The sequence below is a fragment of the Mustela putorius genome, unplaced genomic scaffold (genome assembly GCF_011764305.1).
Source record: "Mustela putorius furo isolate JIRA1106 unplaced genomic scaffold, ASM1176430v1.1 tig00003972_pilon_pilon_pilon, whole genome shotgun sequence".
In the NCBI taxonomy this organism is placed as follows: domain Eukaryota; kingdom Metazoa; phylum Chordata; class Mammalia; order Carnivora; family Mustelidae; genus Mustela; species Mustela putorius.
In genome coordinates this window covers 19,215,056-19,238,693 of record NW_025422115.1, presented here as the reverse complement: position 1 = coordinate 19,238,693, position 23,638 = coordinate 19,215,056, and the positions used below count along the sequence as shown (strand labels likewise).

The window sequence follows — 23,638 nt, the reverse complement described above, 5'->3', positions numbered from 1 at the left end:
AGCACCGGGACGCCCTCGGGCTCAGGCTCGGCCCCCGTTCGGGCTGGAGGGGTGGACGCCGGGCACCTTTGTCTGCGCCCTGCTTCCCTGGACCGGGGCCGAGCGACGCCGGTGGGCGCGCGGGCCCGGCAGTCCGGGCGGGCCCCGGCCCTTCCCGGGGAAGCGCGCGGCGAGGGCGGCCCGGCCTGGAAGCCGGAGGTCAGAGGCGGCGCGGTGGGCCCCCTCCCACGGGAGCCGCGCCAGGTCCCAGCAAGAGCCGGGCGGGATCGCTATTGTTTTTGGCGAGCACATAAATCCCCGCGCCGACCCTCTGCGCACCCAGGTTTCCTCCCGGAGGCCATTCGGTTTCCTCTGAGGCCCTATATAGAGGCCCTGGGCCCAGGCTGAGGAGAGGTGCGATCCCGCTCCGGCCTCCTGGACAAGCCCGAGCTTCGAGCGCCTCTCGCCCCCAGTCTCCGCAGCCCGAGGTGTCAGGGGAGGTGAGAAAGGGGTCGATTTCTCCCTGGGGCGCGGAGCCCGCGGCTGGGGCGCGCATGGACTAGGGGCTGCGGCGAGCGGGCGGCCGCGGCGAGGAGGAGGAGGATCCGCTTCTCCGGGGTTTCCCTGACGCCAGCAGCAGCGCCCGGCGCGCGCGCCCCGCTCCCGTCCGCGGCTCCGGGGGGAGGGGGAGGGGAGCGCCGCCGCGGCCGGCTAGGCGGCAGCCGGGATTGGAGCGGGGGCGGGCCGCGCACGGAGCCGAGGGGGTGCGGGCGAGGGAGGCGCGCGCTTGCGCGTGCGCGGGTGTGCGCGCCCCGGGCCCCCGCCCCCCACCCCCGCCGCCTGCGGTCTCCGCCCCCCTCGCGCTGGTGTGTGGAGCCGGAGTCGGCGGCGGGTGGCGGCGCCTGGAACCTGGAGACCGACCGCCCCCCACCCGCCCCGACTCAACCCGGGCCCGGAATGTACTGACTCTCCCCCCTCTCTGCCCTCCTCCCCTCTCCGCCCCCCTGCAGGAGGGAGGCGCCCCCGAGTCTCCCCTCCCGCGAGAGGGGCCGCGCGGGCCGGGCCGGGCGGAACAGTGGCGGCGGCGGCCGCGGGAGCCGAGCCTGCAGCGAGGGACCGGCTGAGGCGCGCGGGAGGGAAGGAGGCGAGGGCTCCGCGGCGCTGCCGCTGCCGCCGCCGCTGCCGCCGCTCGCGGGGCAGAGATGGCGGCGGAGCGGGGAGCCCGGCGACTCCTCAGCACCTCCTCCTTCTGGCTCTGCTGCTTGCTGCTGCTCGGGCGTCCGGCGCCCACCGCGGCCGCCAGGAGCGGCTCCCCGCCGCAGTCCCCAGGTAAGCGGGGCGCGGGCCCCGGAGGCGCGGGGTGGGGGCGGGGGCGCGGCACCCGCACCGCATCGGTGGCTGCGGTGTTTTTGTTTAGGATCCTGGAGGAAACGTGCAGGAACTTCTCTGCCTCGGCTCGGGTTGCCAAAGAGAAAGGGGGTAGCGCGGGGTGGAGAGTGAAGTAGGCGGGCGAGGGTGCCGCCGGGGGAGGGGCGGCCGCGGGGGCGCGTCGGGGGCTCCCGGGTCTAGTTCTGCGCTTTGTACCCGGAGGCAGGTTCACCCCTCGCCTCCCTCCCCTCCCCCAGGCTCATCCCACTTGTAAGAGTGGGACATTCTTGTGCTCACACAAGCACCAGTAGAGGCCACTACACACCTCATTAAATAAACAATCGCACGCCAATTCATTAATTTTCAGGAAAGGAAGGGGGAGGGGGGGCTCGAACTCCGCATTCCCTGGCTATTCCCTTCCCTGCCGAGGTCCCAGGGAAGCGCTGGCAGATCTCGAGGGACACCTCGTGAGGGGATGGTAGCCCCGAGGCTGCGGAAGAGAGAGGGTGTCTGAGGGGCACAATTGCCCCCTCACAACCGCTAGTGTTGACTTAACGATGAGGGCGCCTTGGAGAACCGCTCCAACTGATTATATCTGTTAGTGTTTCCGTTATGAAATGCTGCTTCTTTCCTGGGGATTACAACTCTATTTACAGCCTGGTAACTGCTCTTAACCTAGGGAATTGTCTGAGCACCGGATTTTAAGTACTCTATGTTTCCGAGTGGCAATGTATGTATTCAGCCCGAAAAGCGCTTTTCAGGTGTTATTTTTAAATATCATAGATTATTGAAATTACCTGCGTCCCTGTTTAAGGAGGCCAATGAACAGACGCCGAGCCTGCCTGTTAGAAGACCTTACAGGGTAGTTGAGGAGCGGGACACACTCAGCAGTTGAAGGGCAAATTAGCATGTAATCTGACTAAATTGTTTGACCAAGGTGGTGTATTGTAAAACTTGACAAAACTCTCACCTACTAGTATGAGATCTGAAATTTTTGCACTTGAACGTCGTCTGTTCAGGCACAGTGGCAGCTTTTAACCCCCAAGCCTTTACTTGTTTTTCGGATTCATACTGAATAGTACTTAAAATCACACTGCAAATGTAACTTGACTGATTAACTTTCTTTTGATTTTCTTGCAGAGTGTTATTAGCTCAAAAGAAAAGCTTTAAACCTGAATACCAGCGGGCTTTATCTAAACAGCCATATATAAACAATAGCGTTTTAGTATCAAACCTGCCCTTGCACATTCAGCCTATACCTGGGTTAGAATACACATTTTGGGCCTGAAATGTAGGTTTACTGATCCACCCTTTCTAGTTTTGTGGATGGGCAAGAGAAATGTAACTATTTTGGAAGACGGATTCCTTCATACTCTTAATTTTATATGTCGTTCCTATTATGTTTGTTTTAAGTAATTGGTGGAGATTCTTTAGAATTTTGTCAGGAATTCTGTAAGTAAATAAAATGCTAATAATTTTATTAGGTTAATAAAAGTCATGTAAGCAGTCTCTTAGAAGTGGTTGAAACATGTATTTCAACACTGATTCAATTGACGGCTTTTATTTTGTGATGGTGAGGTGCAGACATTGCTTAAATGTGTGTCCTGCTTTCATGGAGCTTCCAGTCTGGTGAATGGGTAGAAAAGATCTGTTAAACTACCAATTATGTAATTAAGCACTAGAAAGGAAAAGAATGGGTTTTGAGAAAGGGTATACTGCCAGGACCCAATCTAGTCTGGGTGTCAGGGTGTTGGAAAAGTGAGATCTGAAGGGGGAGGAGGTCTGGAGGTGGGGAGGCTCACAGCTAAGTCTGGAGGCTTAGTGGTATAAGTAGAGACTAGAGCACATATCTTGATTCCTGGTTCAGAGTACTTTGCATATGCCATCCTGCTTTATTTCTCATTTCTGCAATAAGAAGGGGCTGGTCAGTTCTGTTATAAGCTGCAGGGAGATGGAGGAAACGGAGAACTGAGTTAAGTGGCAACTGAAACAAGGGGTCGGTAGATCCCGTGTCATTTGTCAGTGGTTTTAATTTTTTATTTTTGTGAAGGGGTAGACGCAAACCTTTCTGTGGGGGATTACAGTGAGTAGGTGGTAGGGTGATGGAGGTATTTGGTAGAAAGGGGAGAAAATTAGGGTGTGGGACAGTGGGATAAATGTAGTGGTTTTCCAGTTTAGGGTAGACTTTGAGGAGGACAAAGGAGGGAGATGAACTAGTGATGAAAAATGGTCAGCTGTAGGGGCACCTGGGTGGCTCAGTGGGTCAAGCCTCTGCCTTCAGCTCCGGTCATGATCCCAGAGTCCTGGGATCGAGCCCCACATCGGGCTCTCTGCTCGGCAGGGAGCCTGCTTCCCCTCTCTCTCTGCCTGCTTCTCTGCCTACTTGTGATCTCTGTCTGTCAAATAAATAAATAAATAAATAATCTTAAAAAAAAAAAAGTCAGCTGTAGAGGGTTGGAAATGATTAGGCACACTGGCTGGTTTTAGGAAGGAAGGAGGGGAAGATTTCTGAGAATGAGTAGGGACATCGGGAAAGAAGTCAGGACAGAGCAGCCTGCCTGTGCTGTGCAAGGCTTCTCTAATCAGAGTGAGGGCTAAGGAATGGTGATGCGGTAGAATTGAGATGCAAGAATGGGAAAAGTAGGGAAGTCAGTATTGAGAGGTCAGATGAAATCAGTTTGAATTTAAAGCAGACCAGATGGCACCTGGGTGGCTCAGTTGGTTAAGCTACTGCCTTCTATTCAGTCCCAGGGTCAAGTCCTGCATCAGGCTCCCTAACGTTACCCCTCTCATGCTCTCTCTCCCTCATTCTCTCTCTCAAATAAATATATAAATAAAATCTTTAAAAAAAAAATGAAGTAGACTAGATGAGCTATTTCCAGTTTCTTCAGCAACTTTCTATATGCCAAGAGCAGAATTAGTGAAGTTTTAATCTTGTGTTGGTTTTTTTATGAGTTACATGAAATATGTAGAAACCTTTTAAAAAACTTTACTAGAGTAATTGAATATTCTATTCCTTGGTCAGAATGCAAAAAAGTGTTGGGGCAATGTCGTAATGATGGTGAGGCTAACCTTATTCTAGTCTTCAGGGGTGTACTGTAGCTACATTTCTCCTTCATGGGAACAATCCTGGTCAACATCCCACATGGATGTCACTATCTGTCTGAATCATTGACTTGATGATGTGATTTGTTACCTCACAGGGTGGTCTGTTCCTGTTTTGAATAACTTTTGCCAGTAAACACCGCTTTATGCTGCACTTTTAACTTTAATTTTCAACCCTCCCACTCTTCTTGATTTTTTTTTTCCCCTTTTCTCACCTTTTTCGGCATCACTCTATTAATTCATCTTTTGTGATCAGTTCATTATTTGTTATTCAGGTTTTTCTTTCACTCCCTTATTAAATGTTGGCATCAAAGATGATCTCCTGTCTTGTCTTTATTGCTGCCTGTAAGCTAATGACTGTCCTGTCCACTCTTCTTTATGTGCCATTCAGTAGCTTCTCTGAATAGGCACCTTACGTTACACAAGAACAAAGGTAAACTCATTTTTGCTCCCCTCCCCTCCTCCTTCACTCATCCCCTTTCTGTAGACAATAACAAACCAATTCCTGGCCCTGGGCTCTCACATTTTTGAATGATTGCATAGACTTGTCTTCCTGCATTACCTGTTTTGGGCATCTCTGTGCGCCATTCAGCCAAGCTGAGATCTAGAAGTCATCCTGGATCCTCCCCTTTCTCTCATTCTTATAGCCCATACTTCTATTTGATTTTTACCTCCTAGATATTTCTTGAATCTGAATCTTTTCATCATCATCCCCCCCTAGACTAACAATAGTAGCTTTGTAATTCATCTCTTTATCTCTGCTCTTACCCTCCAGACATCTGTCTTTCCCCCGCCAGAATGAGTTTTCCTATGTCCTTTTCTGAGTATGCCATACTTCTACTTAAAATATCTTATTAGTGTTCCACAGCTTGAGTGTCAGAGTCCTTGGCATGAGGATCGTGAGGCCTTTTGTGTTCTTTACCACTGGCCTCTCCCATCCTGAATTTAAAGCCTCATCTCTTGGCACCTCTAATGTGTATACCTGGTGTTCCACCGCTTTGGGTTTATTGCAGAGCTTCATGTCCCCATGCCTTTGACATGCTGTCCCTCCTCCTTTTCCTCCTCTTCCTCCTCCTCCTGCTGCTGCTTCTTCCCCCTCCTTCCCTCCCCCTCTCCTTTTTCTTCTTCTTCTTTGTCCTTTCTTCCTGTTAATGCCACTTCTCACCTTGTCTACTTCTGAGATTCCTGTTCATCATTCAGTGAGTTTTTCTCTGCTATTCCCCTGCCCAAAGAGAGTTAGAGTTGTTATTAGCTGTGTTCTCATAGCTTTCCAAGTACTTGTCACTTTGAAGTCTCATGTCACTTACTTTCTTGACTCCTCAACTTGTCTGGACCTCTTGACGATTGGGACTTCTCTTATTTACCTTTTATGTACCTGGTGTAGCAGAAGCATCTGGAGCAGAGTGGATAACTGGTAAATGCTGATTGAATGTTGAATTGGCTTTGTTTTTATCCTTTAGGGCCATATATATGCACAAGTCTGATTTCTTTGTGTGATGGCCTTTCACACATTTAATGACAACATTTGTGTATGTGCAAGTATGCCACTTTCCCTTCCTTATCTAAGTGAGTTACCCTTTGTTCCTTCAGCCACTCTTCACATTACTTACTTTTCTGACCCTTTGTGAACTTGGCCATCCTCACCTGGATATGCTGCAGTTTTAATGTTTATTAGTTTTGTCGCCTTTGGAAAGATGAGTGATTTTTCTGAGTCTTCTGTAGACAGAGACTGATACCCTGCTCTGCTTGCCTAACAGGATGAGATATAAAAGAATTTGTAGATTTCCAGGCAGAATGTTCAAAGGACATAAGAAATGTGGCTATTCTTACCTAGCACGCTGTATGAAAATTAGTATGTGATGTGGGATAGTGAAAAAAGACCTAGGATATGTGGCAGAGGATTTGGGATTCACTCATGGTCCATAGCTCCTCTTGTATCTGTTGAGGGCTGTAGGTAACCTTGCTTACCTAAATGGATTGTCAGCAAAATGAAATATAAAACTGCTTATAAACTGTAAAGTGCTGTATCTTTGTGGGATGGTTTTATTATTTCTTTTTGAAACTTCAAAAAATACTATAATTCTATTAAACTTTTTGGAAGTGTAGATTTTTTTTTCTGTTGGCTTAATTGATCATTGTTGGTTTATGGTTTTTCTCTACACTAATAAATGTTGGGATAACATTAATCTCATTATATATGGTGCTCTAGGCCCTATTTAATAGTCATTTCCCCGGGGTGCTTGGGTGGCTCAGCCATTAACATCTGCCTTCACCTCAGGTCAAGATCCCAGAGTCCTGGGATCGAGCCCCACGTCAGCCCCACATTGGGTTCCCTGCTCAGTGGGAAGCCTGCTTCTCCTTCTCCCACTCCCTCTGCTTGTGTTCCCTCACTCACTGTCTCTCTCTGTCAAGTAAATAAATAAAATATTAAAATAATAGTCATTTCCCAAACACTTTACTTTATTAATGACTTCTGCGTGATTGGGAGGTATTTATCATGTCATTGGTAGGGGTTTTGGCTTCTAGGTAAAATTGTATGACTAATAGGAGAACAGAAGATATGACCATAGATAAGATCAAGTTGACCAGATAGCTACCTGAGGTAATGAAAAGTCTAGTGTTGATGATTTTACAAAATTGAATTTGTCATGGAACATAAGCCAGTGAAAGATATTAAAATATAACCCCAATTTTGGATTCATTAAAATGAGTTTGATTAAGAAATTTTGGAAATAGAGACTAAAGTCATTTAGACCCACTAGTGTAATTTTGTCATATTTCTTTCTAATCTCTCTTAATGTGACACATCAGTGTTACATTATAATCATAATGTATATACGACTTTAAATGTAGATGTTCTGTCTTAACATTATGCCAGCTTTTGGTTGCTTTATTATCTTTAAATTATTTTTAAAATTTATTTTAAAATATGTAAATATATGTTTGAAGTAAAACGACATGGAAGTAAAGTATCACTTCTATCAACAAATACCTTTTTACCCATAAATAACCACTTTCAGTATTTTTTTCTCCTGCATATACAGATGTATGTATAATTGTATTTTTTACATATAAACAGGAACATACTATTTACTGCTTTTCAACTTGATCTTTGTTTTAAACAGTGTGTTGGAGATCTTTCCAGGATGTATAGACTTTTCTATAACCATTATTGAAAATGTCTGTATAATACTGCAGTGAATGAACATGGGGTTAACAGCGACAAATTAGAGTAGTATTTATCGAACATTCACTGAACTCAAGGTACTGTGCCAACCTTTTCTACATGCATTAATTCTTTCACCTTGTGAGGGAGATAGTAACATCCCCCCATTCTACAGATGAGGTAACTGAGTCTCACTTACTAAGTGACCAAAGGTCCCACAGCTCTCCTGTGGAGAAATTGTCATTTGAATCCAGGTCTTTTCAGCTCCAAAGCTTATGCTTTTTATTTTACTGCATGCTGCTTCTAATTATTTATTTTCCTGTTATGGGTGGATGTTGAAGTTGTTTTTGGTATTTTGCTATCATAAAAAATGCTATCATGAATATCTTTCTGCATATGGTGTTTCCCTTCTATTTTTTGGATCCCCACATAGGGAATTACTGGTGAAAGATCATTTTTGTGTGCATATGAGAGTCAAGTATCCATTTATTATACTCGAGTAATGATACCATTAAGAGTAATACCATTTGCTAGTACTTCTACAACTTTTTCAAGGTATATTCACCTTTAATTGTGAACTTTGAATACTTCAGTCCATTTTTAAAATGGAGGTCCTTAGCTTCTCTGCTTCGTCTATTAACTGCAGAGGTTAATTACCTAATTAATAGGTAATCTCAAAGGTCCCTTCTCCCTCCAAGTTTCTATAACTCTGAAGTCTATAATCTTGAGCCGTGGCTATCTAAATGGCCTCGGTTCAGTTCTTGTGTTTGAACACTGCTCCTTTCTATTCTTGGATGCAAGAATTAACCTTTTGTCATTCTCTGGAGCTCCAGTTATGGCACATCTTCTTTTTCTGACATGAAGTTGGACGTGATTAGGGAAATCTTTTAAGTTGCTTGTAAACAGGATTGTGTATGATTTTATATAAAAATAACTTTGTGGCCGATTTCAAGAAATAAAGATTTAAGTGTTGCGAAATTGTGAGATATTTTAAGTTGTAGGGTTCCTGGAAATAGTAGATGCTTACTCTCAGGCTTTGTGAGTGATATATGTAAATTGTCCAGGTTATAGATGCTGGAATGAGCAGGTTGTGATTCCTTCTTTTGATGCCCTCATGTAAAGAAAGGAGAGAGAGAGGTAGTAGTTATATATGTTTAACTTTATGGAAATCAGTGCTTGAATTCTCCTTGAAAGGAGTTAGCATTTGGGCAGTCCGAAAGTCAAATGTGTGGGTTTTTTTTTTGCTTTTCCTCTTAAAAATAACCATGAAAATACCTTCTTTAAAATGGTTTCATAGCAAGAATTTTTTTTAATAGTGAGAATTTTTAAATTTAATTTTCCAGTCAGTTTATCTATAGCCAAAACTAAAAATTTAGGTAATTTTGGCTAGTTGCAAACATTTTATCAATGGTTAATTGTGCACAAAGCTATAAACTGTGGAGATACTAAGATGAATTGGACATGGTTTCTATCCTTAGTATGCCTTGGTCTAATAGCGGAGATAAGACATCCCCACAGGTAATAGATACCTTGATTTGGAGGGAGAAACGGTCATTACTGCCGTGGGTGGAAAAACAGATTCTGGAATCACTGCGTTCCTGTTAATAGAGTAATAGTTCTGCTTTCTTTCATAATTTTGGTTCATAGCTTTTGAGTATTCCTACCTTAGTTTTACCAACTCAGTAGACTAGAAGTCTCAGAGGAAGTTGTTTTTCATTTCTTCTAAGTGAAATGGTTACTGGAATGTTTGAATATATGAGAATTCTAATAATGGCGCCATCTGAGGGGGCAGCTACTTCCATGTCTGTGGGAAATGTGGAGATTGATTATACTGGTTTTCAGAATTTATTATTGGTCAGTAATAGCCAGTAAAACTTGGTGATGAGTCCTGAGCAGAGTGAATTTTTAACATGATACTACATGGAAACTGGATACAGAATATTGTTTTTTAGCTGTAGAGGAAGTGAAAAAAAAAAATCACCTGGGGGCGCCTTCGTGGCTCAGTCAGGTAAGCATCTGCCTTTGATCAGGTTGTGATTCCAGGGTCCAAGATCAAGCCTTGCATTGGGCTTCCTGCTTATCCAGGAGCCTGCTTCTCCCTCTCCCTCTGCCCCTCTTTCTGCTCATGCACGCTGTTTCAACACTCTCTCTTTCTCTCAAATAAATAAATAAATAAATAACATATTAAAAAAAAAAAACCCACCTAGACTTATTTTGTTATATAAGGTCTAGTTAAGATAATAACATTATAATTTATAAATTTAGGGACAGAATCACAAATTATGTTCTATTGATAACGTTTTATTCATAGCATAACTTTTAATGCAGCAACTAAAATTTAAGGGTTTTTTTTGTTAATTCTTCAAAACATTTGAAATTTGAGGTGGCTTTTCCTAAACTATGTGTAGTATTAATACCTAAGGGATTGTTACACTTCTTATGGCAATAACCCCCTTATTAATAGCCTCCTCACCTACATAGAATTCACCCATATGCACCCTTACCTTTAGAATACAACTGAAGACTAGGGAATGAAAGAAATTAGTTTTCAAAGTCCGTGCACCAAAGTAAGTTTCTCGGAGTCCCAAAGGTTCTGTTTAGAGCCTATTTCTCTTTAATTCATGTGGATTTCTAACAGATTGTACTATCTGATTTCTAAGCCCGTTGCTGATCAAAAGTGGGTAGAGGCTATCTTGGGAATGTCCCCTAACAACAACAAGTTGTGACCTTTGTAAGGAAGGAGATTTAAAATAAACATAAGAATGCACAGATCTTCCCTTAAACAGAAATAATTGTCTCAGCCATGTTGAAGAAAGTTTCTTTCCCTCTCTGTCACTGCTAATGGATTTTGCCTGCCCTTTGCCCTTTCTTTGCCCGTTATACTATAGATACAGTTGCTGTTTGGGAGATCTGTCCAACCTTCCAAATATCTGGAGTCTCATCTCACCTCAAAATAGTATGGGCCAGGTTGACACCTGAGGTGGAGAATAGGAAATGTGAATAGGAAGAGAGGTGAGGTGGCAGGACATGAAAATGAAAACGAAAACAGTATAAAACTTCAAACAATATGTAAAATAAAAAGTGAAATCATACATTTCAACCTTCTCCCCAGGGATAATTACTTTTAATATCTATGGACTTCTTTCTTTTTTTTCTTTCTTTCTTTTAAAGATTTTATTTAATTATTTGAGAGTTGAGGACGGGCAGTAGGAGAGGGACAAGCAGACTCCCGGGTGAGTAGGGGCAACACAGGGCTCTATCCGAGCACTCTGGGATTATGACCTGAGGTGAAGGCAGACACTTAACCAACTGAGTCATCCAGGTGCCTTGGAATTTCTGTTTTATATGTACAGTTAAATATTTTAAACATATAATACATATATAACAACTAATGTATATATAAACTGAAAGTTGGGTTATACTGTCTTCAAGCTTGTTTTAAAGACATCTTTCCATGTAAGTACATACAAATTTATCACAGCTATTTTGATAGCCGTATGGTATTTTATAAGACATATAATACTTAATATAATGGTTCCAATTTGATGCTCCTAATTTTTTTATTGCAGACATATGCAGTCAACCCATTTTTACAAATATCTTTGTGTACATGTTCAAATATACTATAGAATGAGTTTGTAGATCTAGAATTGTAGGGTAAAAGAGCATGTGTATTAAAATATTTGATAGTTATTTCCAGATTGTTCTCCAAAAGGCTGATTTACTCCTTTCAACAGCTAGTGAGAGAGTACCTGTTTCCCCACACATTTGCCAAATAGTAGTTGCTTTCAGACTTCTTAGTCTTGACAGTTTGATAGACAAAAAAAGCCTATCTCTTTGAATTTTATATTTTAAAATTGTTAATGGAATTGAGCATCTTTTCAGATTTTTATTGATGGTTTGTTTCTGAAAACTGTTCAGGTCTTTTGTTCATATTCTTATATTCATTCTTGAATCTTAGGTTCATTTATAAATATAAATTAAACAATACATAATTAAGAATAGGAACAGTTTTAAATTTTATAATTTTCAAAACACTCATTGTTTGCGATTTTTAACTTAATGAGAAGCGAACTGAGTAGTTAAGTCAGTCTGCTTATCTGACTTCTGCTAACCCCTGCTCGTGTTCACTTGATATGGATTCATAAGCTTTCAAGCTGTTCTATTTTATTCACTGATTTGAGTGAAAATGGGAATTGAAACAGGTCCAATACCTCTTTTAAGACAGGATGAGAAACTTCGGCTTAGAGTAAGTTCAGTTAATCAAATACTTGAATGCCAGTTTGGCTCAAGGTACTGAAGTGGTTTCAAGTGGAAAATGGATGAAGAATGTAGCAGAAGAAACAAGTTCAAGGGACAGGATATTACTTCCATTCTGGACACCTTGAGTCTGAGATGCTAGCAGAACATCTCTGTAAAGGCCTCGCAGAATTAGGCTCAGGTGAGAAGTCTGACTAGGTGTCTTGGCTAGAAATATAGGTTCAGGAATTATCTGGATAGATGTTCGTCATGAGGGTAGATCATATCACTAAGGAAAAAGGAAACAGAGGGCAAAGACTGGAGCATACACCCATAGTAGGGTGTCCTAAGGAAGGGAAATATTACCTTGTCTACAGAAGAAAAGTACCTAGAGTCAACATAATAAAGCTGACTCCACTTACGGATATCTTATTCACAAATCTCGATATGAATGAATGGGATAGTGCCAAAGTAATACTGATTCTTTTCCTTACCCCCATGTGCATGGTGTGGCCCTAGGTTAGAGTGCTAGAGAAGGAAAGGGGAAGCTTACAAGGACAATTCTGAACAACTTTAAGTTAAAAAAAACACAAACACGCATATTCATTTACCATCCTTTTGGACTGAGGTACGAGATGAATGAGTAGATACGTGTTCATCTTAGAGCCTGGTTTATCTGAATCACTTATTAAATGTAAACCATTGTTATTGTTTTTGTATTTTATAAACGATGAAGAGCCTTGCTAAAAATATATGAAAGTTAACTTGTGCTTATATAATTTGTTTTATATTTTTACTTGATGGATGTGTATAAATGTTAAATTGTTAGATTGTTAAATGAGGGTGCATATGTTGAGGATGATGGAAGATTTTAGTTTTGAGCAGTTGGTTAAATTTCTTAGAGGAGGTAGGACTTGACCTGGTTTTAAAGGCACAGAGAGGCTTTTTAGATGGGTCGGGGTTTTTTTGACAAGAAGGTTGAAGTGAAGAGCAGTAAGAGTTGAGGCTCAGTAAAGGCAAATTCAGTTGAAATGTTCTTGATCAGTGACCCATTTTTTGAAAGGTTCATTTTTTTATTCTGAAATTTATCACTTGTTATGAAGTGGAGGGGTGATTATTAGATGATGAAGTCATAGGCCAGATCATCTTTTAAAGATTGCCGTGCTGAGAAAGAAGCTGGAGACGGTGCTTGTTGCAATTTTTAATGCCTGAAAATTAACCTTATCATTCCATGTCTCCTTCTTAAGATTTTGTTTATTTTCTGCAAGATGTTGTGGGCATCTTTTGTGAAACATTGATTTCTCTGGAGTTCGTTCAAAGTCATAGAAAAAAGCTTTGGAATAATGGGTCTTATGGCATTCTGAGGAGTTAATTTTTGCCACTTTTTGAAGAAATCTTTGCTTTTTAAAAAATTTTGTGGCAGTTTTGCGGAAGAGTGAATGTCTTACTTCAGAGTAGCTGTAGTCAAGTAGAGGTTTTGCAGCTTCAGAATCAGCCGTTAACATTTGTGGGAGGACGTATCAGATGACTTGTGCTACTAACACAATTGTGCTGCTAACTTGGTAGTTCCATTTTGTTCACACTTAAGTTTTAAAATTTGCCTCTGCATATGCATATTAACTTGACCTTGACATAAATTCCTGTATCACAGTCTTTTTCTTTCAGAACTCAGTGGATAGTTCTCCCTGTATCCCCCACATTCAATATTGTACATAGTAATAATATCTACTACATCTTTTTAATTTTTAAATCTGTATAATTGTAGAATTTATTATTATTATTATTATTTTTAGTGTTGTGGACTTTGAGATACATAATTTTCACCAGGGTGAGACAAGGTGGGAGTTTATTAATTGATGTTTTTTTCCAACCTGGTACAGTGGAGCTGCATTTTAGTTAGGCATTAGATTTAAAGTCAGCAAATAATATGAAAACCACATATTATCATATTTCCCTTCAACATACGTTAGGAAAGTCCCACATTGGACTTTGATAAGCACTGAATGAAGGGGAGCACTTGCATTTATATTGTTCAGAAACATTTTTTTAAAACTCTGGAATTGTGGTTTGATGAGATGGTCATACTAAGGCACACCAGAGCTGAGCTCAAGTGGGAGAACAAGTTCATGTCTCAGATTGCACGCTCCTACTGAATGGCAGGGAGAAGAGCTTGTTCTACCTAAATTGTTTCACATTTTCTCCTCATATATGGTTGAATTCTACTAACTTAAAATGTCTGTATGATGTGACTTCTCTGTTTAGTGAGTCTTTTCTTTTGAATGTACACGTCTCTATTAGGGTAGGACAATTTTCTTTTATTTCTTTATTACCTATACTCTGTTTTCTTTTCTTGGATTTCCAGAGATACTTGCTCTCTTGTCTCTTTCCTCTGTGACACTCTGTTTCTCCTTTTTTTTTGCATACACATTGAGAATTTTATTTTTCTGGTGAATGGACTCATCATTATCTCTAGTCATGCTATTTACCTTAAATCTACTTTTTCTGATACTAATATAGCTCTATCTGCTGACCTTTGGTTTGTGTTTGTTTCCATCCTTTTATTTTCAGCCTTTTATAATCTTATATTTATGTTGCTTATGTAGCATATCGTTGGGTTCTCTTTTTTATTTATTCTGACAGTTTTTGTCCTTTAATTAGAATGTTCAGTCTATTTATATTTAATGATATATTAATGATATATTCAGTTGTTATATATGGCTTTAAATCTTCTGTTTTATTATTTACTATTTGTTTTGCCTGTTCTGTGTTCTCCTTTCTCTCCTTTCTTGCCTTCTTTTGATTATTTTCAGTTGTGCAGTTTTTTCCTGCTTTTTAGCTTACGGTGTATATTCTTTTGCTATTCATTTAATGGTTCCTAAATTCATCTTTGACTTCTTTTACTTTTTATTGGACAATGCAGAACCTTTTAGAATACCTTAATTCTATTTGTCCTTCTCCTCTGGTTTTTGTTATTCTCGTTAATGTATTTTAGTTCTCTTTATACTTAAGATTTATAAGATATTATTATTTTATAAGTCATTCATTTAGATCTACACATATATTTACTTTCTTAGTGCTTTTCATTTCCTTCTGCATCTCTGAACTTCTCTCTGGGATCACTTCTTAGGCCTGGAGTATTTAGTATTTAGTTAGGAGTTAGGTTTGTTGGAGGTGAATTCATTCATATTTTATCTGTTTGAAAACATCTTTATTTCACCTTCAATTTTTTTGGCAGGGGAGGCACTGGGTGTAGAATTCTAGTGTATAGAATTCCGCCCTTTAAATATGCTATTCCATTGTGTGCTGTGCTCCCATCATTTCTAATGAGAAGTCAGCTATAGTCTTAATTTCCTCTTTTTTAGATAATGTGCTTCTCTCCTTCCTTCCCTCTTTGATCACTTTTAAGATTTGCTCTTTCTCTGTGGTTTTCAGAAATGTGACTGTGATGTGCTTAGTTGTGTTTCTTTGTATTTATCCTGCTTGTTGAGCTTCTTGTATCTGTGGGATGATCACTGTTGTCTGTTTTGAAAAGTTCTTGGGCATTATCTTTTCAAATATTTCTTCTTTCCCATTGGAGAAGTTCACTTAGGTCTTTGAATCCTCATCACACTGAAGGGATCAGAAGGCCTATGGGTTTTTGTAGCTTCTCTGCCCTGTTTGGGTTGTTAGGTTAAGAGCAACAGTCTCTTGTGACTTTGTACATTTTAAACAGTCAGGACTCTTTTTATTGATTTTATTATATTATTAGTTATAGAATTTCCATTCCATTTTCTTATATAGTATCTAGGTTCCTGCTGAAATTCTCCATCTTGCGTCTTTATTCTTTTGATCCATTCTGTCATAAATGTTTCCATGAAGGTTTGCTTTTATGTCCTATTTCTCCTGATTGGGGAGTTGCTTTGTCTTTTTTTTTTTTTTTAAAGGTTTTATATATTTATTTGACAGAGAGAGATCACAAGTAGGCAGAGAGGCAGGCAGAGAGAGAGAGAGAGGAGGAAGCAGGTTCCCCGCCGAGCAGAGAGCCCAATGCGGGACTCGATCCCAGGACCCGAGATCATGACCTGAGCCGAAGGCAGTGGCTTAAACCACTGCTTTGTCTTTTTATGTACCTGTTTGTGATTGAGGGCCAGGAATTATGTATGAAAAGTTTTAGAAGTAGTCTGAATGATGCTCTTTTCTTCCAGAAAAGATTTACCATTGCTTCTCTTCTGGTAATAGGGTTATACTAGAGGCATAACAGTCTCTGTTCACTTTAACCCATTCAGGGATGGATTTGAGATTATTTAAAATTGGGCTTCAGACCCTATGAGTTGAAACATTTTAGGTTTACCTTTACTTCGTGGATGTAGCCCTTTGAGGTCCTGATCCACAGCTTAAGGAGTTTACCCGCCCTCCTCCTTGGCAGGCCCTCATTTCATTTTTGTACCCTCAGGGCCTGAGTTTGTCAAGCTAAGCTCATCTTCTCAGGCTCTCCAACAGTAGTAGCTTTCAGAGTCCGCAGACAGCTCTTCGAATACCAGATCTTCTCTTTGGATTTTCTCATGTTCCTGGTATTGGTCCCTTAATTCCTCATCACTTTGGTTGCCTTTACACAGATATTTTGTACTTGGTCTAGTTCTTTTTTTCAGTCCCAGTGCAAGATTTGGTCCGAACCACCTAATCTGTCCTGGGAACTGAACTCTTACAATGCCTCTTTCATCTTTTCTCTTATTTGTGTTTTGTGAGAAATATTCAAGATTGTCTGTTTCTTTTTTATCATGTTCACTCTCCAGTTTATTGCTCCATTGTATTTTTAAAAATGATTTAGTTGTTTTGTTAAGTATTCTCTTAAATTTGGGGGGGGGGTGCAGATTTCTACAGTTGAGATTTCTCAGTTGGGAATTCTAATGATATCTCTCTCAGTGAGTGTTCCAGGGAAAAAATTTGCTCCAGTTAATAGAACAATCACTCCTTTAGCTTTTGGGTCTTTTCAGGTATCCATTGGAGCATTATTGTGATGATGGGATGGTGTCTATATGTGCTCAGTATTGCTGGTAGAGCTGGATTCTTTTGAACTCGTATGGGTTTCTGTTCTAACGTTTCAGATCCAGGTGATAAAATGGAAAATTTTGGATTTGCAATAATTTTACATTGCTAGATCATGGTTTGCTGGTTTTCAGAGATTAGAGGCAAAGAATAGTCAGACAGCTATGAAACAGGGAGATTTACTGAGAAAGCATTTGTTTCAATGCCGAAATAAAAAATTTTACAATTCAGCATTGGCGGTTCGTTGTGGAGTTAGCAGTAGTGCCTCTCCTCTTTTTGCCTCATCCCTAAACTTTACCCAGCACATTATCTGCAACACGAATGCTTTGTTAGCCTTTTTTCTTGGAGGCTTTCTACTCCATTTATGGTTGGTACACTACTGTGATTTTCTGTGGGCCTCAGATTTTTTCCCCCAGATGTTTTGTTCTTTAAAAAAAAATTATTCCTTTGGTTATTTCAGTGGACATTGGAGTGGAATGTCAGGTGGGGATTGGTTACATTTAAGAGCTTAGTTTTGCCATCTTGAATTGACAATCTATGCTGTGTATTGTTTTGTCTTTTTCACTTGGATTAGTTTGGTGTCTGACCCAATTAAAAAAAAGAATAGTTTTATTATTTTCTTTTTACTTTTATGTACATATAGGTTATTATTATGCAATTCCTGAAGGACTCTAATAGACTAGCTCTTATCTGATAGGAATTTTTTTGATAGACTTTTATATTGCCCATTTTTGCAGATGCTGACTTTGTTCCCAGGACTGTGCCAGGTTTTGGGATTACAGACATGGGCAGGTGTCTTAATCTTACATACCTATTCTTGAGACAGAGATACTTTTTTCTGAGGGCGAGAGACTTTTTTGGGCAGGGGTGGAGAATGAATGCACCAATGTTTAGTTAAAATTTTGATTATTTTTAACCCCTTAGTTACATTGTTGAATATAAATGAGTATTTATAAAGATGCTGATAATTTTTATGTATGTAGGAAGTGTTCTGGTAAAATCTTATTTACAATTCCAGCTTTGTTACCTGTTTTATATATATACAGTAAATTTCAGTTTATTCTGTGACCAGGTGATCAAAAAGCAAGGCCTTATGCTATATATGTGATTGAGTTTACTCATTTGTTACACATATATGGGAAATAGGATGGCATGGCTTTTTTTCTTTCTTTAAATAAGGAATCTAATTCAGAATTCAGTAAGGTAGAACATAAAACAGAGAAAAGTAGAAGCATTATATATTCATTATGCAACTTTTTATGGAAAAAATTAGGAATTCACTTTAGCTTAAATCTAGAGTTTGCTAGTCTGGAAACAATGCTTTGGAAGTAGTTTGATAGATTGGATATAGAAGGAATTAGGAAAAGCAGGCAGTTGGGGCCAAAAGGTGGGCTGGAAAAGGAAATAGCTAGGTTTGTTGTACTGTTCCAAGAGGAATAATGTTAGTTCCATTGTAGATATAAAATACATTGTAAGGCAAGTTGGCTGTCTTCTTTTTACTCTTTTAATTGTACTCTAAGAATAGTACAATTTGGTCTTCCTGACTAATGCTTTGTCATGATATGAGTTCATTTTCTTTATATGTTCATATTAAGTAAAATACATTTATTTACATTTTATTTATGTAATCTTAGAAACTTGATATGACAAAGTACACTTGCTGGTCAGATTTTCAGTTTTTAATGCAGTAGCTTTCACACTTGTACAAATGTTGGAACATCTGGAAGTAGGGGAATGCTTTGTGAGATGTTGTAAACTATTATTACCTTTAATTACATTAAGAAAATGAAATATAATTTTATAAGTTGTAAATATGACTTATGTGAATGCAGTCCATCTCAGTAGTTCAGTTCAGGAAACACTTAGTGAACATTTGTTGTGTACCATAACAAAGGATAATTTCATGATGAAAATGAATCATGGAAGAGGTAGAAGAAAAGAGAAGTGAGGATCCCCCTCACCCCCAAACATCATTGAGTTACAGTGTATTTTAAGATTAGTTTGAGATCTTCACAGGGGCAGCTAATGGTGGCTGACAGAGTGATTCTTAAAGTGTAGTCCTATTTTCAGGGCGTCATTATCTACTGAGATAAAATTTGTGGTTTGAGACCTGGGAAATCTGCATTTTAAGAAGCATCTGAGTGGTTTCTTATTCACAAAGCTTGAGAAATATTTTCTAAATTTGACTGAGGAAAAGCTCAGAATGTTGCTTCTGAATTTAAAAGTAATAGAACCTTAAGATGAACTTTCTCTCCAAGGAAAAACACAATGCATATGATGGGGTAGTTGCTATTTATTCATTTGTATTTAAGAAATGCCTTTTTATAGATAGGAGCATTTGGAATATTGAAAAAGAATTCCATTTCTCAGGAAGTCTTTTAGTTGTTTTTCCATGGAAATAATCACATTATCTTCAGTGACTTTCAATGGTTTTTCAACTACAAAATGTCATTAGAATTTGATTCCATTAACATAATATCTGGAAGATTCAGAATTATAGTCATTTTTTTTTTTTTGAGAGGGGTGGGGATAAAAGAGAGTGAGAATCTTAAACAGACTCCTAGCTAAGCACAGAGCCTGATGTGGGCTTGATCTGGTGACCCTGAAATCATGACATGAGTTGAAATCAAGAGTTAATTAGATGCTTAACTGACTGAGCCACCCAGGCATCCCTGAATTGTAATACATTTTTTAAAGTTTTAGTTTTGCTTTATTGACTGCTTCAGCTTTTGGTAGCAGGAACACAAATGAAAAGTTAAACTGGAAGTCTTAGGTATATAAACTTTAAAACATTCTTTTTCCAAAATAATGAAATTCAGACTAATTAACTCAGTAAAGTTTTATCAGTACATGCTGCATGCCAAGCTCTGTACTGGGGCCATCAGGATGATTAAAACTTAAACCCTGTCCTGGTAGAGTTCACACTATAGTGGGAATACAATGGGAAAGGATCATATATGAACAGGTGATTTATGCTTTGCTTAACTGTAAGGAATTTGAAACTCCAGTAAAAGGTGATTAAATAACCTAATCATTATAATACATGCAAGGAAAAAAGTATGTTTATGTGTATAGAGATGGTGATGGTCATGGTGGTGTTTCACACTTAGGCTGTTATAGTAATCTAGGTAGTGTACAAAGATAACTTGGGTTAGGATGATGGAGGTGGAGAAAAGTTTATGGAGTGGGAAGATATTTAGGTGATAAAATAGAATTTGGTGATGGGTTATATATTGTGGTAAGAGATGTACCCAGGATGGTTCCTAAGGTTCTTTAGGGTTTTTGTAGTGGTATGGATAGTGGTATTTTGGGAAAAAAAAATTGGGGGGCAAAAAGAGCATGAGTTTAATTTTGGACTTAATGAATTTAATATGTGTTTGAGTTATCCAGGGGACTCTTGGTTCCAATCTGGAACCAAACAGGAGATGTGGACTATAGATTTGTGTCATCTCCTTAGAGTGTGGTTGAGTTGAGGGGATGGGCTGTTAGGCAGTGAAAGGAATGGAGAAATAGGAAAACCAGGGGAGCATTGTATCTTAGAAGTCAAGAAAGGAGTCTCAAATTTGCTGGAAGAGGAGAAAACCTTTGCATTTAGCTATGCGCAAGTCATTACTAAGAGCTTTAAGTAGAATTTGGAAGCAGTTTGAGGGATAAGTGGGAAGGGAAGAAATGAAGATTATGGAAAGTTCTAGAAATTTAGCTGTGAAGGACAACTACATGTAGTGGTTGAGGTCTAATGAGAATGGGGTGTGTGTTTCATGTGCAGGATTCTTGAACATATTTAAAGGGCAATGGAAGACTGTGGAGAGTAGTTTGAATATACAAGGAAAATGATGAAAAAAATTAATAGTGTAAGTTTCCTGGGGAACATGGGGTTTGTTCTGAGCACATGTAGAAAGACTTGGGATTAGATCCAGAGAGGAGTGATAAGGCCACTCTTTAACTGGAGGAAAGGAGCATGAGAATAGGTGAATATTCGTAAGAGAGCAAGGCTTTCTGCTGTGCGTGAAAAAGGATTGGTAACTAAGAAATAGTTTCCAGGAGAGTTGGAGAGTTAGTTGATCAGAGAGGTAGGCTTATCAATACTTTTAAAAGTATATAAGAATACACCAGACAGGAAGATTTAACAAGATCTTGAGTTTTGTGGGGATAGCATTGTTTTTTTCTTTTCTTCTTCTTTCTTCTTCTCTTTTTTAAAGATTTTTTTGTTTATTTGACAGAGACTTTGGGAGGGAAACACAAGGAGGGGGAGTGGGAGAGAGAGAAGCAGGCTTCCCACCCAGCAGGGAGCCCCATGCTGGGCTTAATCTCAGGACCTCCCGGGGTCACAAGCTCACAAGCCAAAGGCAGATGCTTAATGACTGAGCCACTCAGGTGTCCCTAGGTAGCATTGTTTTCTATGCCCCCCCCCCATCTGCTGGGGGTCCATGAGCATCTTGGCAATAGTAGGTTCTCAGTAAATATTTACCCTAAACTAGAATCTTAAATGAAAAATGCATAAACAGTAACTACTCTTGACTGACAATGATAGAATTAATAAGTGAAAAAAGCCTCTTCCTATAACAGTGTTTAATACACCATTTCAACAAACCTCTCCCTGTAGCCTACTAAGCTTTTCTCTTTAATTAAGTACCTGATTTACACAACAGATTTTGCTCATTTGAGGACTCAATCCTTGTCTAAACAGATAAAGGTAACAGCTCAGGCATAGTTAAGATACATTGTAAATGCAATCCGAATTTCACCTCAGGGCAATTCACTTCAGACATCCATCTCTAAAACCTGTTGTGTCTAAAAGTGGGGACTTTTATAACCAATTCCCAGTTATTCAGGGGCTAATTAGCTGTTTTATTTGTCTCAAGATTAGGCAATCCCTTTGCTTCTAGCTCTCTTTTAACCTAGCCTTCTCTTTGGCCATTTTGTTATTCTAAACTCACGAGTAAGATAGGGAGAAGTAAAACAGAAAATGCAGATAAACTAATGGTTAAAATGCTCTAAAGTGCTCTTTGGCTTGTTAGTTTTCCTTGTGCCTTATTTCTGTGGTTCTTTGGAAGCTGTCAGAAATGACTGTAATATTCAGTGTAATAAAATGGGTTTTCAATGTGTCAGGAAACCCTTATGTTATTTAGATTATAAAGACAGTTAACGGTTCCAGGCAGATATAATTATTTTCTTATGTTTGAAGCAGTACAGGCATATGGCCCTTTCTGGGAGGGGGGAGTAGCCCTTTTCTCTATGTCACTTTCATACCACTCCCATTGTGACTGTCCCCTTTCTGTCATTCTTTTCCATGGCCCCAGGCACCCTCAGCCTCCTTTTTCTTGTCCTGTTTATACTCGTTGCTTTGCAAGCATGTGAAATGCTGGCATCTGGTGACCTGGGCAAGCTACAGCCAAGCTCAGGCAAGGTGGCCAGGCTAGATGGAGGGATGCAAATTAGGATCACTAGACTATAGCCCTGTAGGTAATGGCCATAAGTTTGACCTCTGTATCCGCCGGACCTAATACAACAATACTTGGCATGTAATTTCTCCAGAAATATTTATTGTTGAAGGAAGAACTTTGGAAATTATAGAGTCACAGGAGGAATCATTTATCTTGCTGCTTTTATAGGTGAGAAAAGTGAGGCTTAGATTCAATAGCAGTTATTTACATTCCTGTGACGTGGCTAATTATACTTTAGACCATACATAGGGATAAGTGAATGTGATACACAGCCCCAGCCTTCTAGGAATCCCAAGTTAAGTAGAAAGTCAAGCAGCCATTTATCTTAGCAGAGTTTTTTGGTTTTGGAGTTTTTTTTCTTTCTTTCTTTCTTTTTTTTTGCTCATGAGAATGGTTTGTGGTGGTTGTGGTGTTTTGTTTTGTTTTGTTTTTGATGCCTGTATTTGCTGGCTACTGTTATGCCCGGTGCAGAGTTGCTTAAGATACAGCTTTGCCGTAAAGGAACTTGTCTAATGTAACATGAGATAACATAAGAATCCATATTTCTCAAAGCTGTATATGATTAAATATCAAATGAGTCATCCACTTACATATGCCAACTTCATAAGATGAAAAAAAAAAGCAAATGATCCATCATCAGGTTAATGGGCATCTTTAGTTACTTTTCTAGAAGTGGGCACAGATTTGAGTTGGGAGAACTCTGTATCTGGAAGTACCTATTGGTGAATATTGCCCACTTGACAGAGATGAGGGGAAGGTGTTTCTTAGTGTAACTGTCAATCAGGAGAGAGAGCCAGTTGATGGCTGCTCTTGTGCCGTCTGATGCCTTGTTGGCAGCTAAGGAATTCAATTAGCCCATTCAGGTAGGTTGAATAGTGCTGACAGTTGTAAAATTCTTTCATCCCCGTGTATGTGCATTTGTGAGAACTCATAGAACCTAGAATTTTTTTTTTTTTTTTAACTGGAAGGGGACCTTTAAGATCCTCTTCCCTCTTCTCTGGTCCAGAGAGGTTGCATCACTTGATTAGGTCACACATTAACTTGAGTTGTAAATGGCCCAGTGGCATGTCCTCTTGTTAAGTTGTAGCTTATTTTTCTGTTGAATTTCCTTTCTTGCTGTATTTAGCAAGACGTTCTCCAGGTATAAAATGAGTATCTCGTATTTGCACAAATTTGGGGAAGAGTTGAGTGTGGGGAGGGAAATGGTGAAATGTTGCTTCCAGTAAATTTTGCAGAAGTACAGAGAACCAAGAGTACTGGTACAGTTCCTGCCTCCCTTTTGGCTGCTTTGGTCTGTGATGGTTTGTTTGCC

At 40.0% G+C, this 23,638-nt stretch overlaps 1 protein-coding gene across 8 annotated transcripts in view; it reads left to right on the top strand.

Annotated features, from left to right (window-relative positions):
- The first annotated feature begins 827 nt into the window (after positions 1–827).
- NEO1 (neogenin 1) overlaps positions 828–23,638 on the top strand; it is a 235,064-nt gene continuing 212,253 nt past the window's right edge. For 7 of the 8 annotated variants that reach the window (XM_045070805.1, XM_045070807.1, XM_045070803.1 and 4 more), the window contains exon 1: positions 828–1,308. In XM_045070805.1, coding sequence (XP_044926740.1) covers positions 1,182–1,308 — 127 coding nt within the window. In that variant the 5' untranslated portion in view covers positions 828–1,181. The remainder of the gene's footprint in view (positions 1,309–23,638) is intronic. The other variant, XM_045070804.1, reaches the window with a different exon arrangement.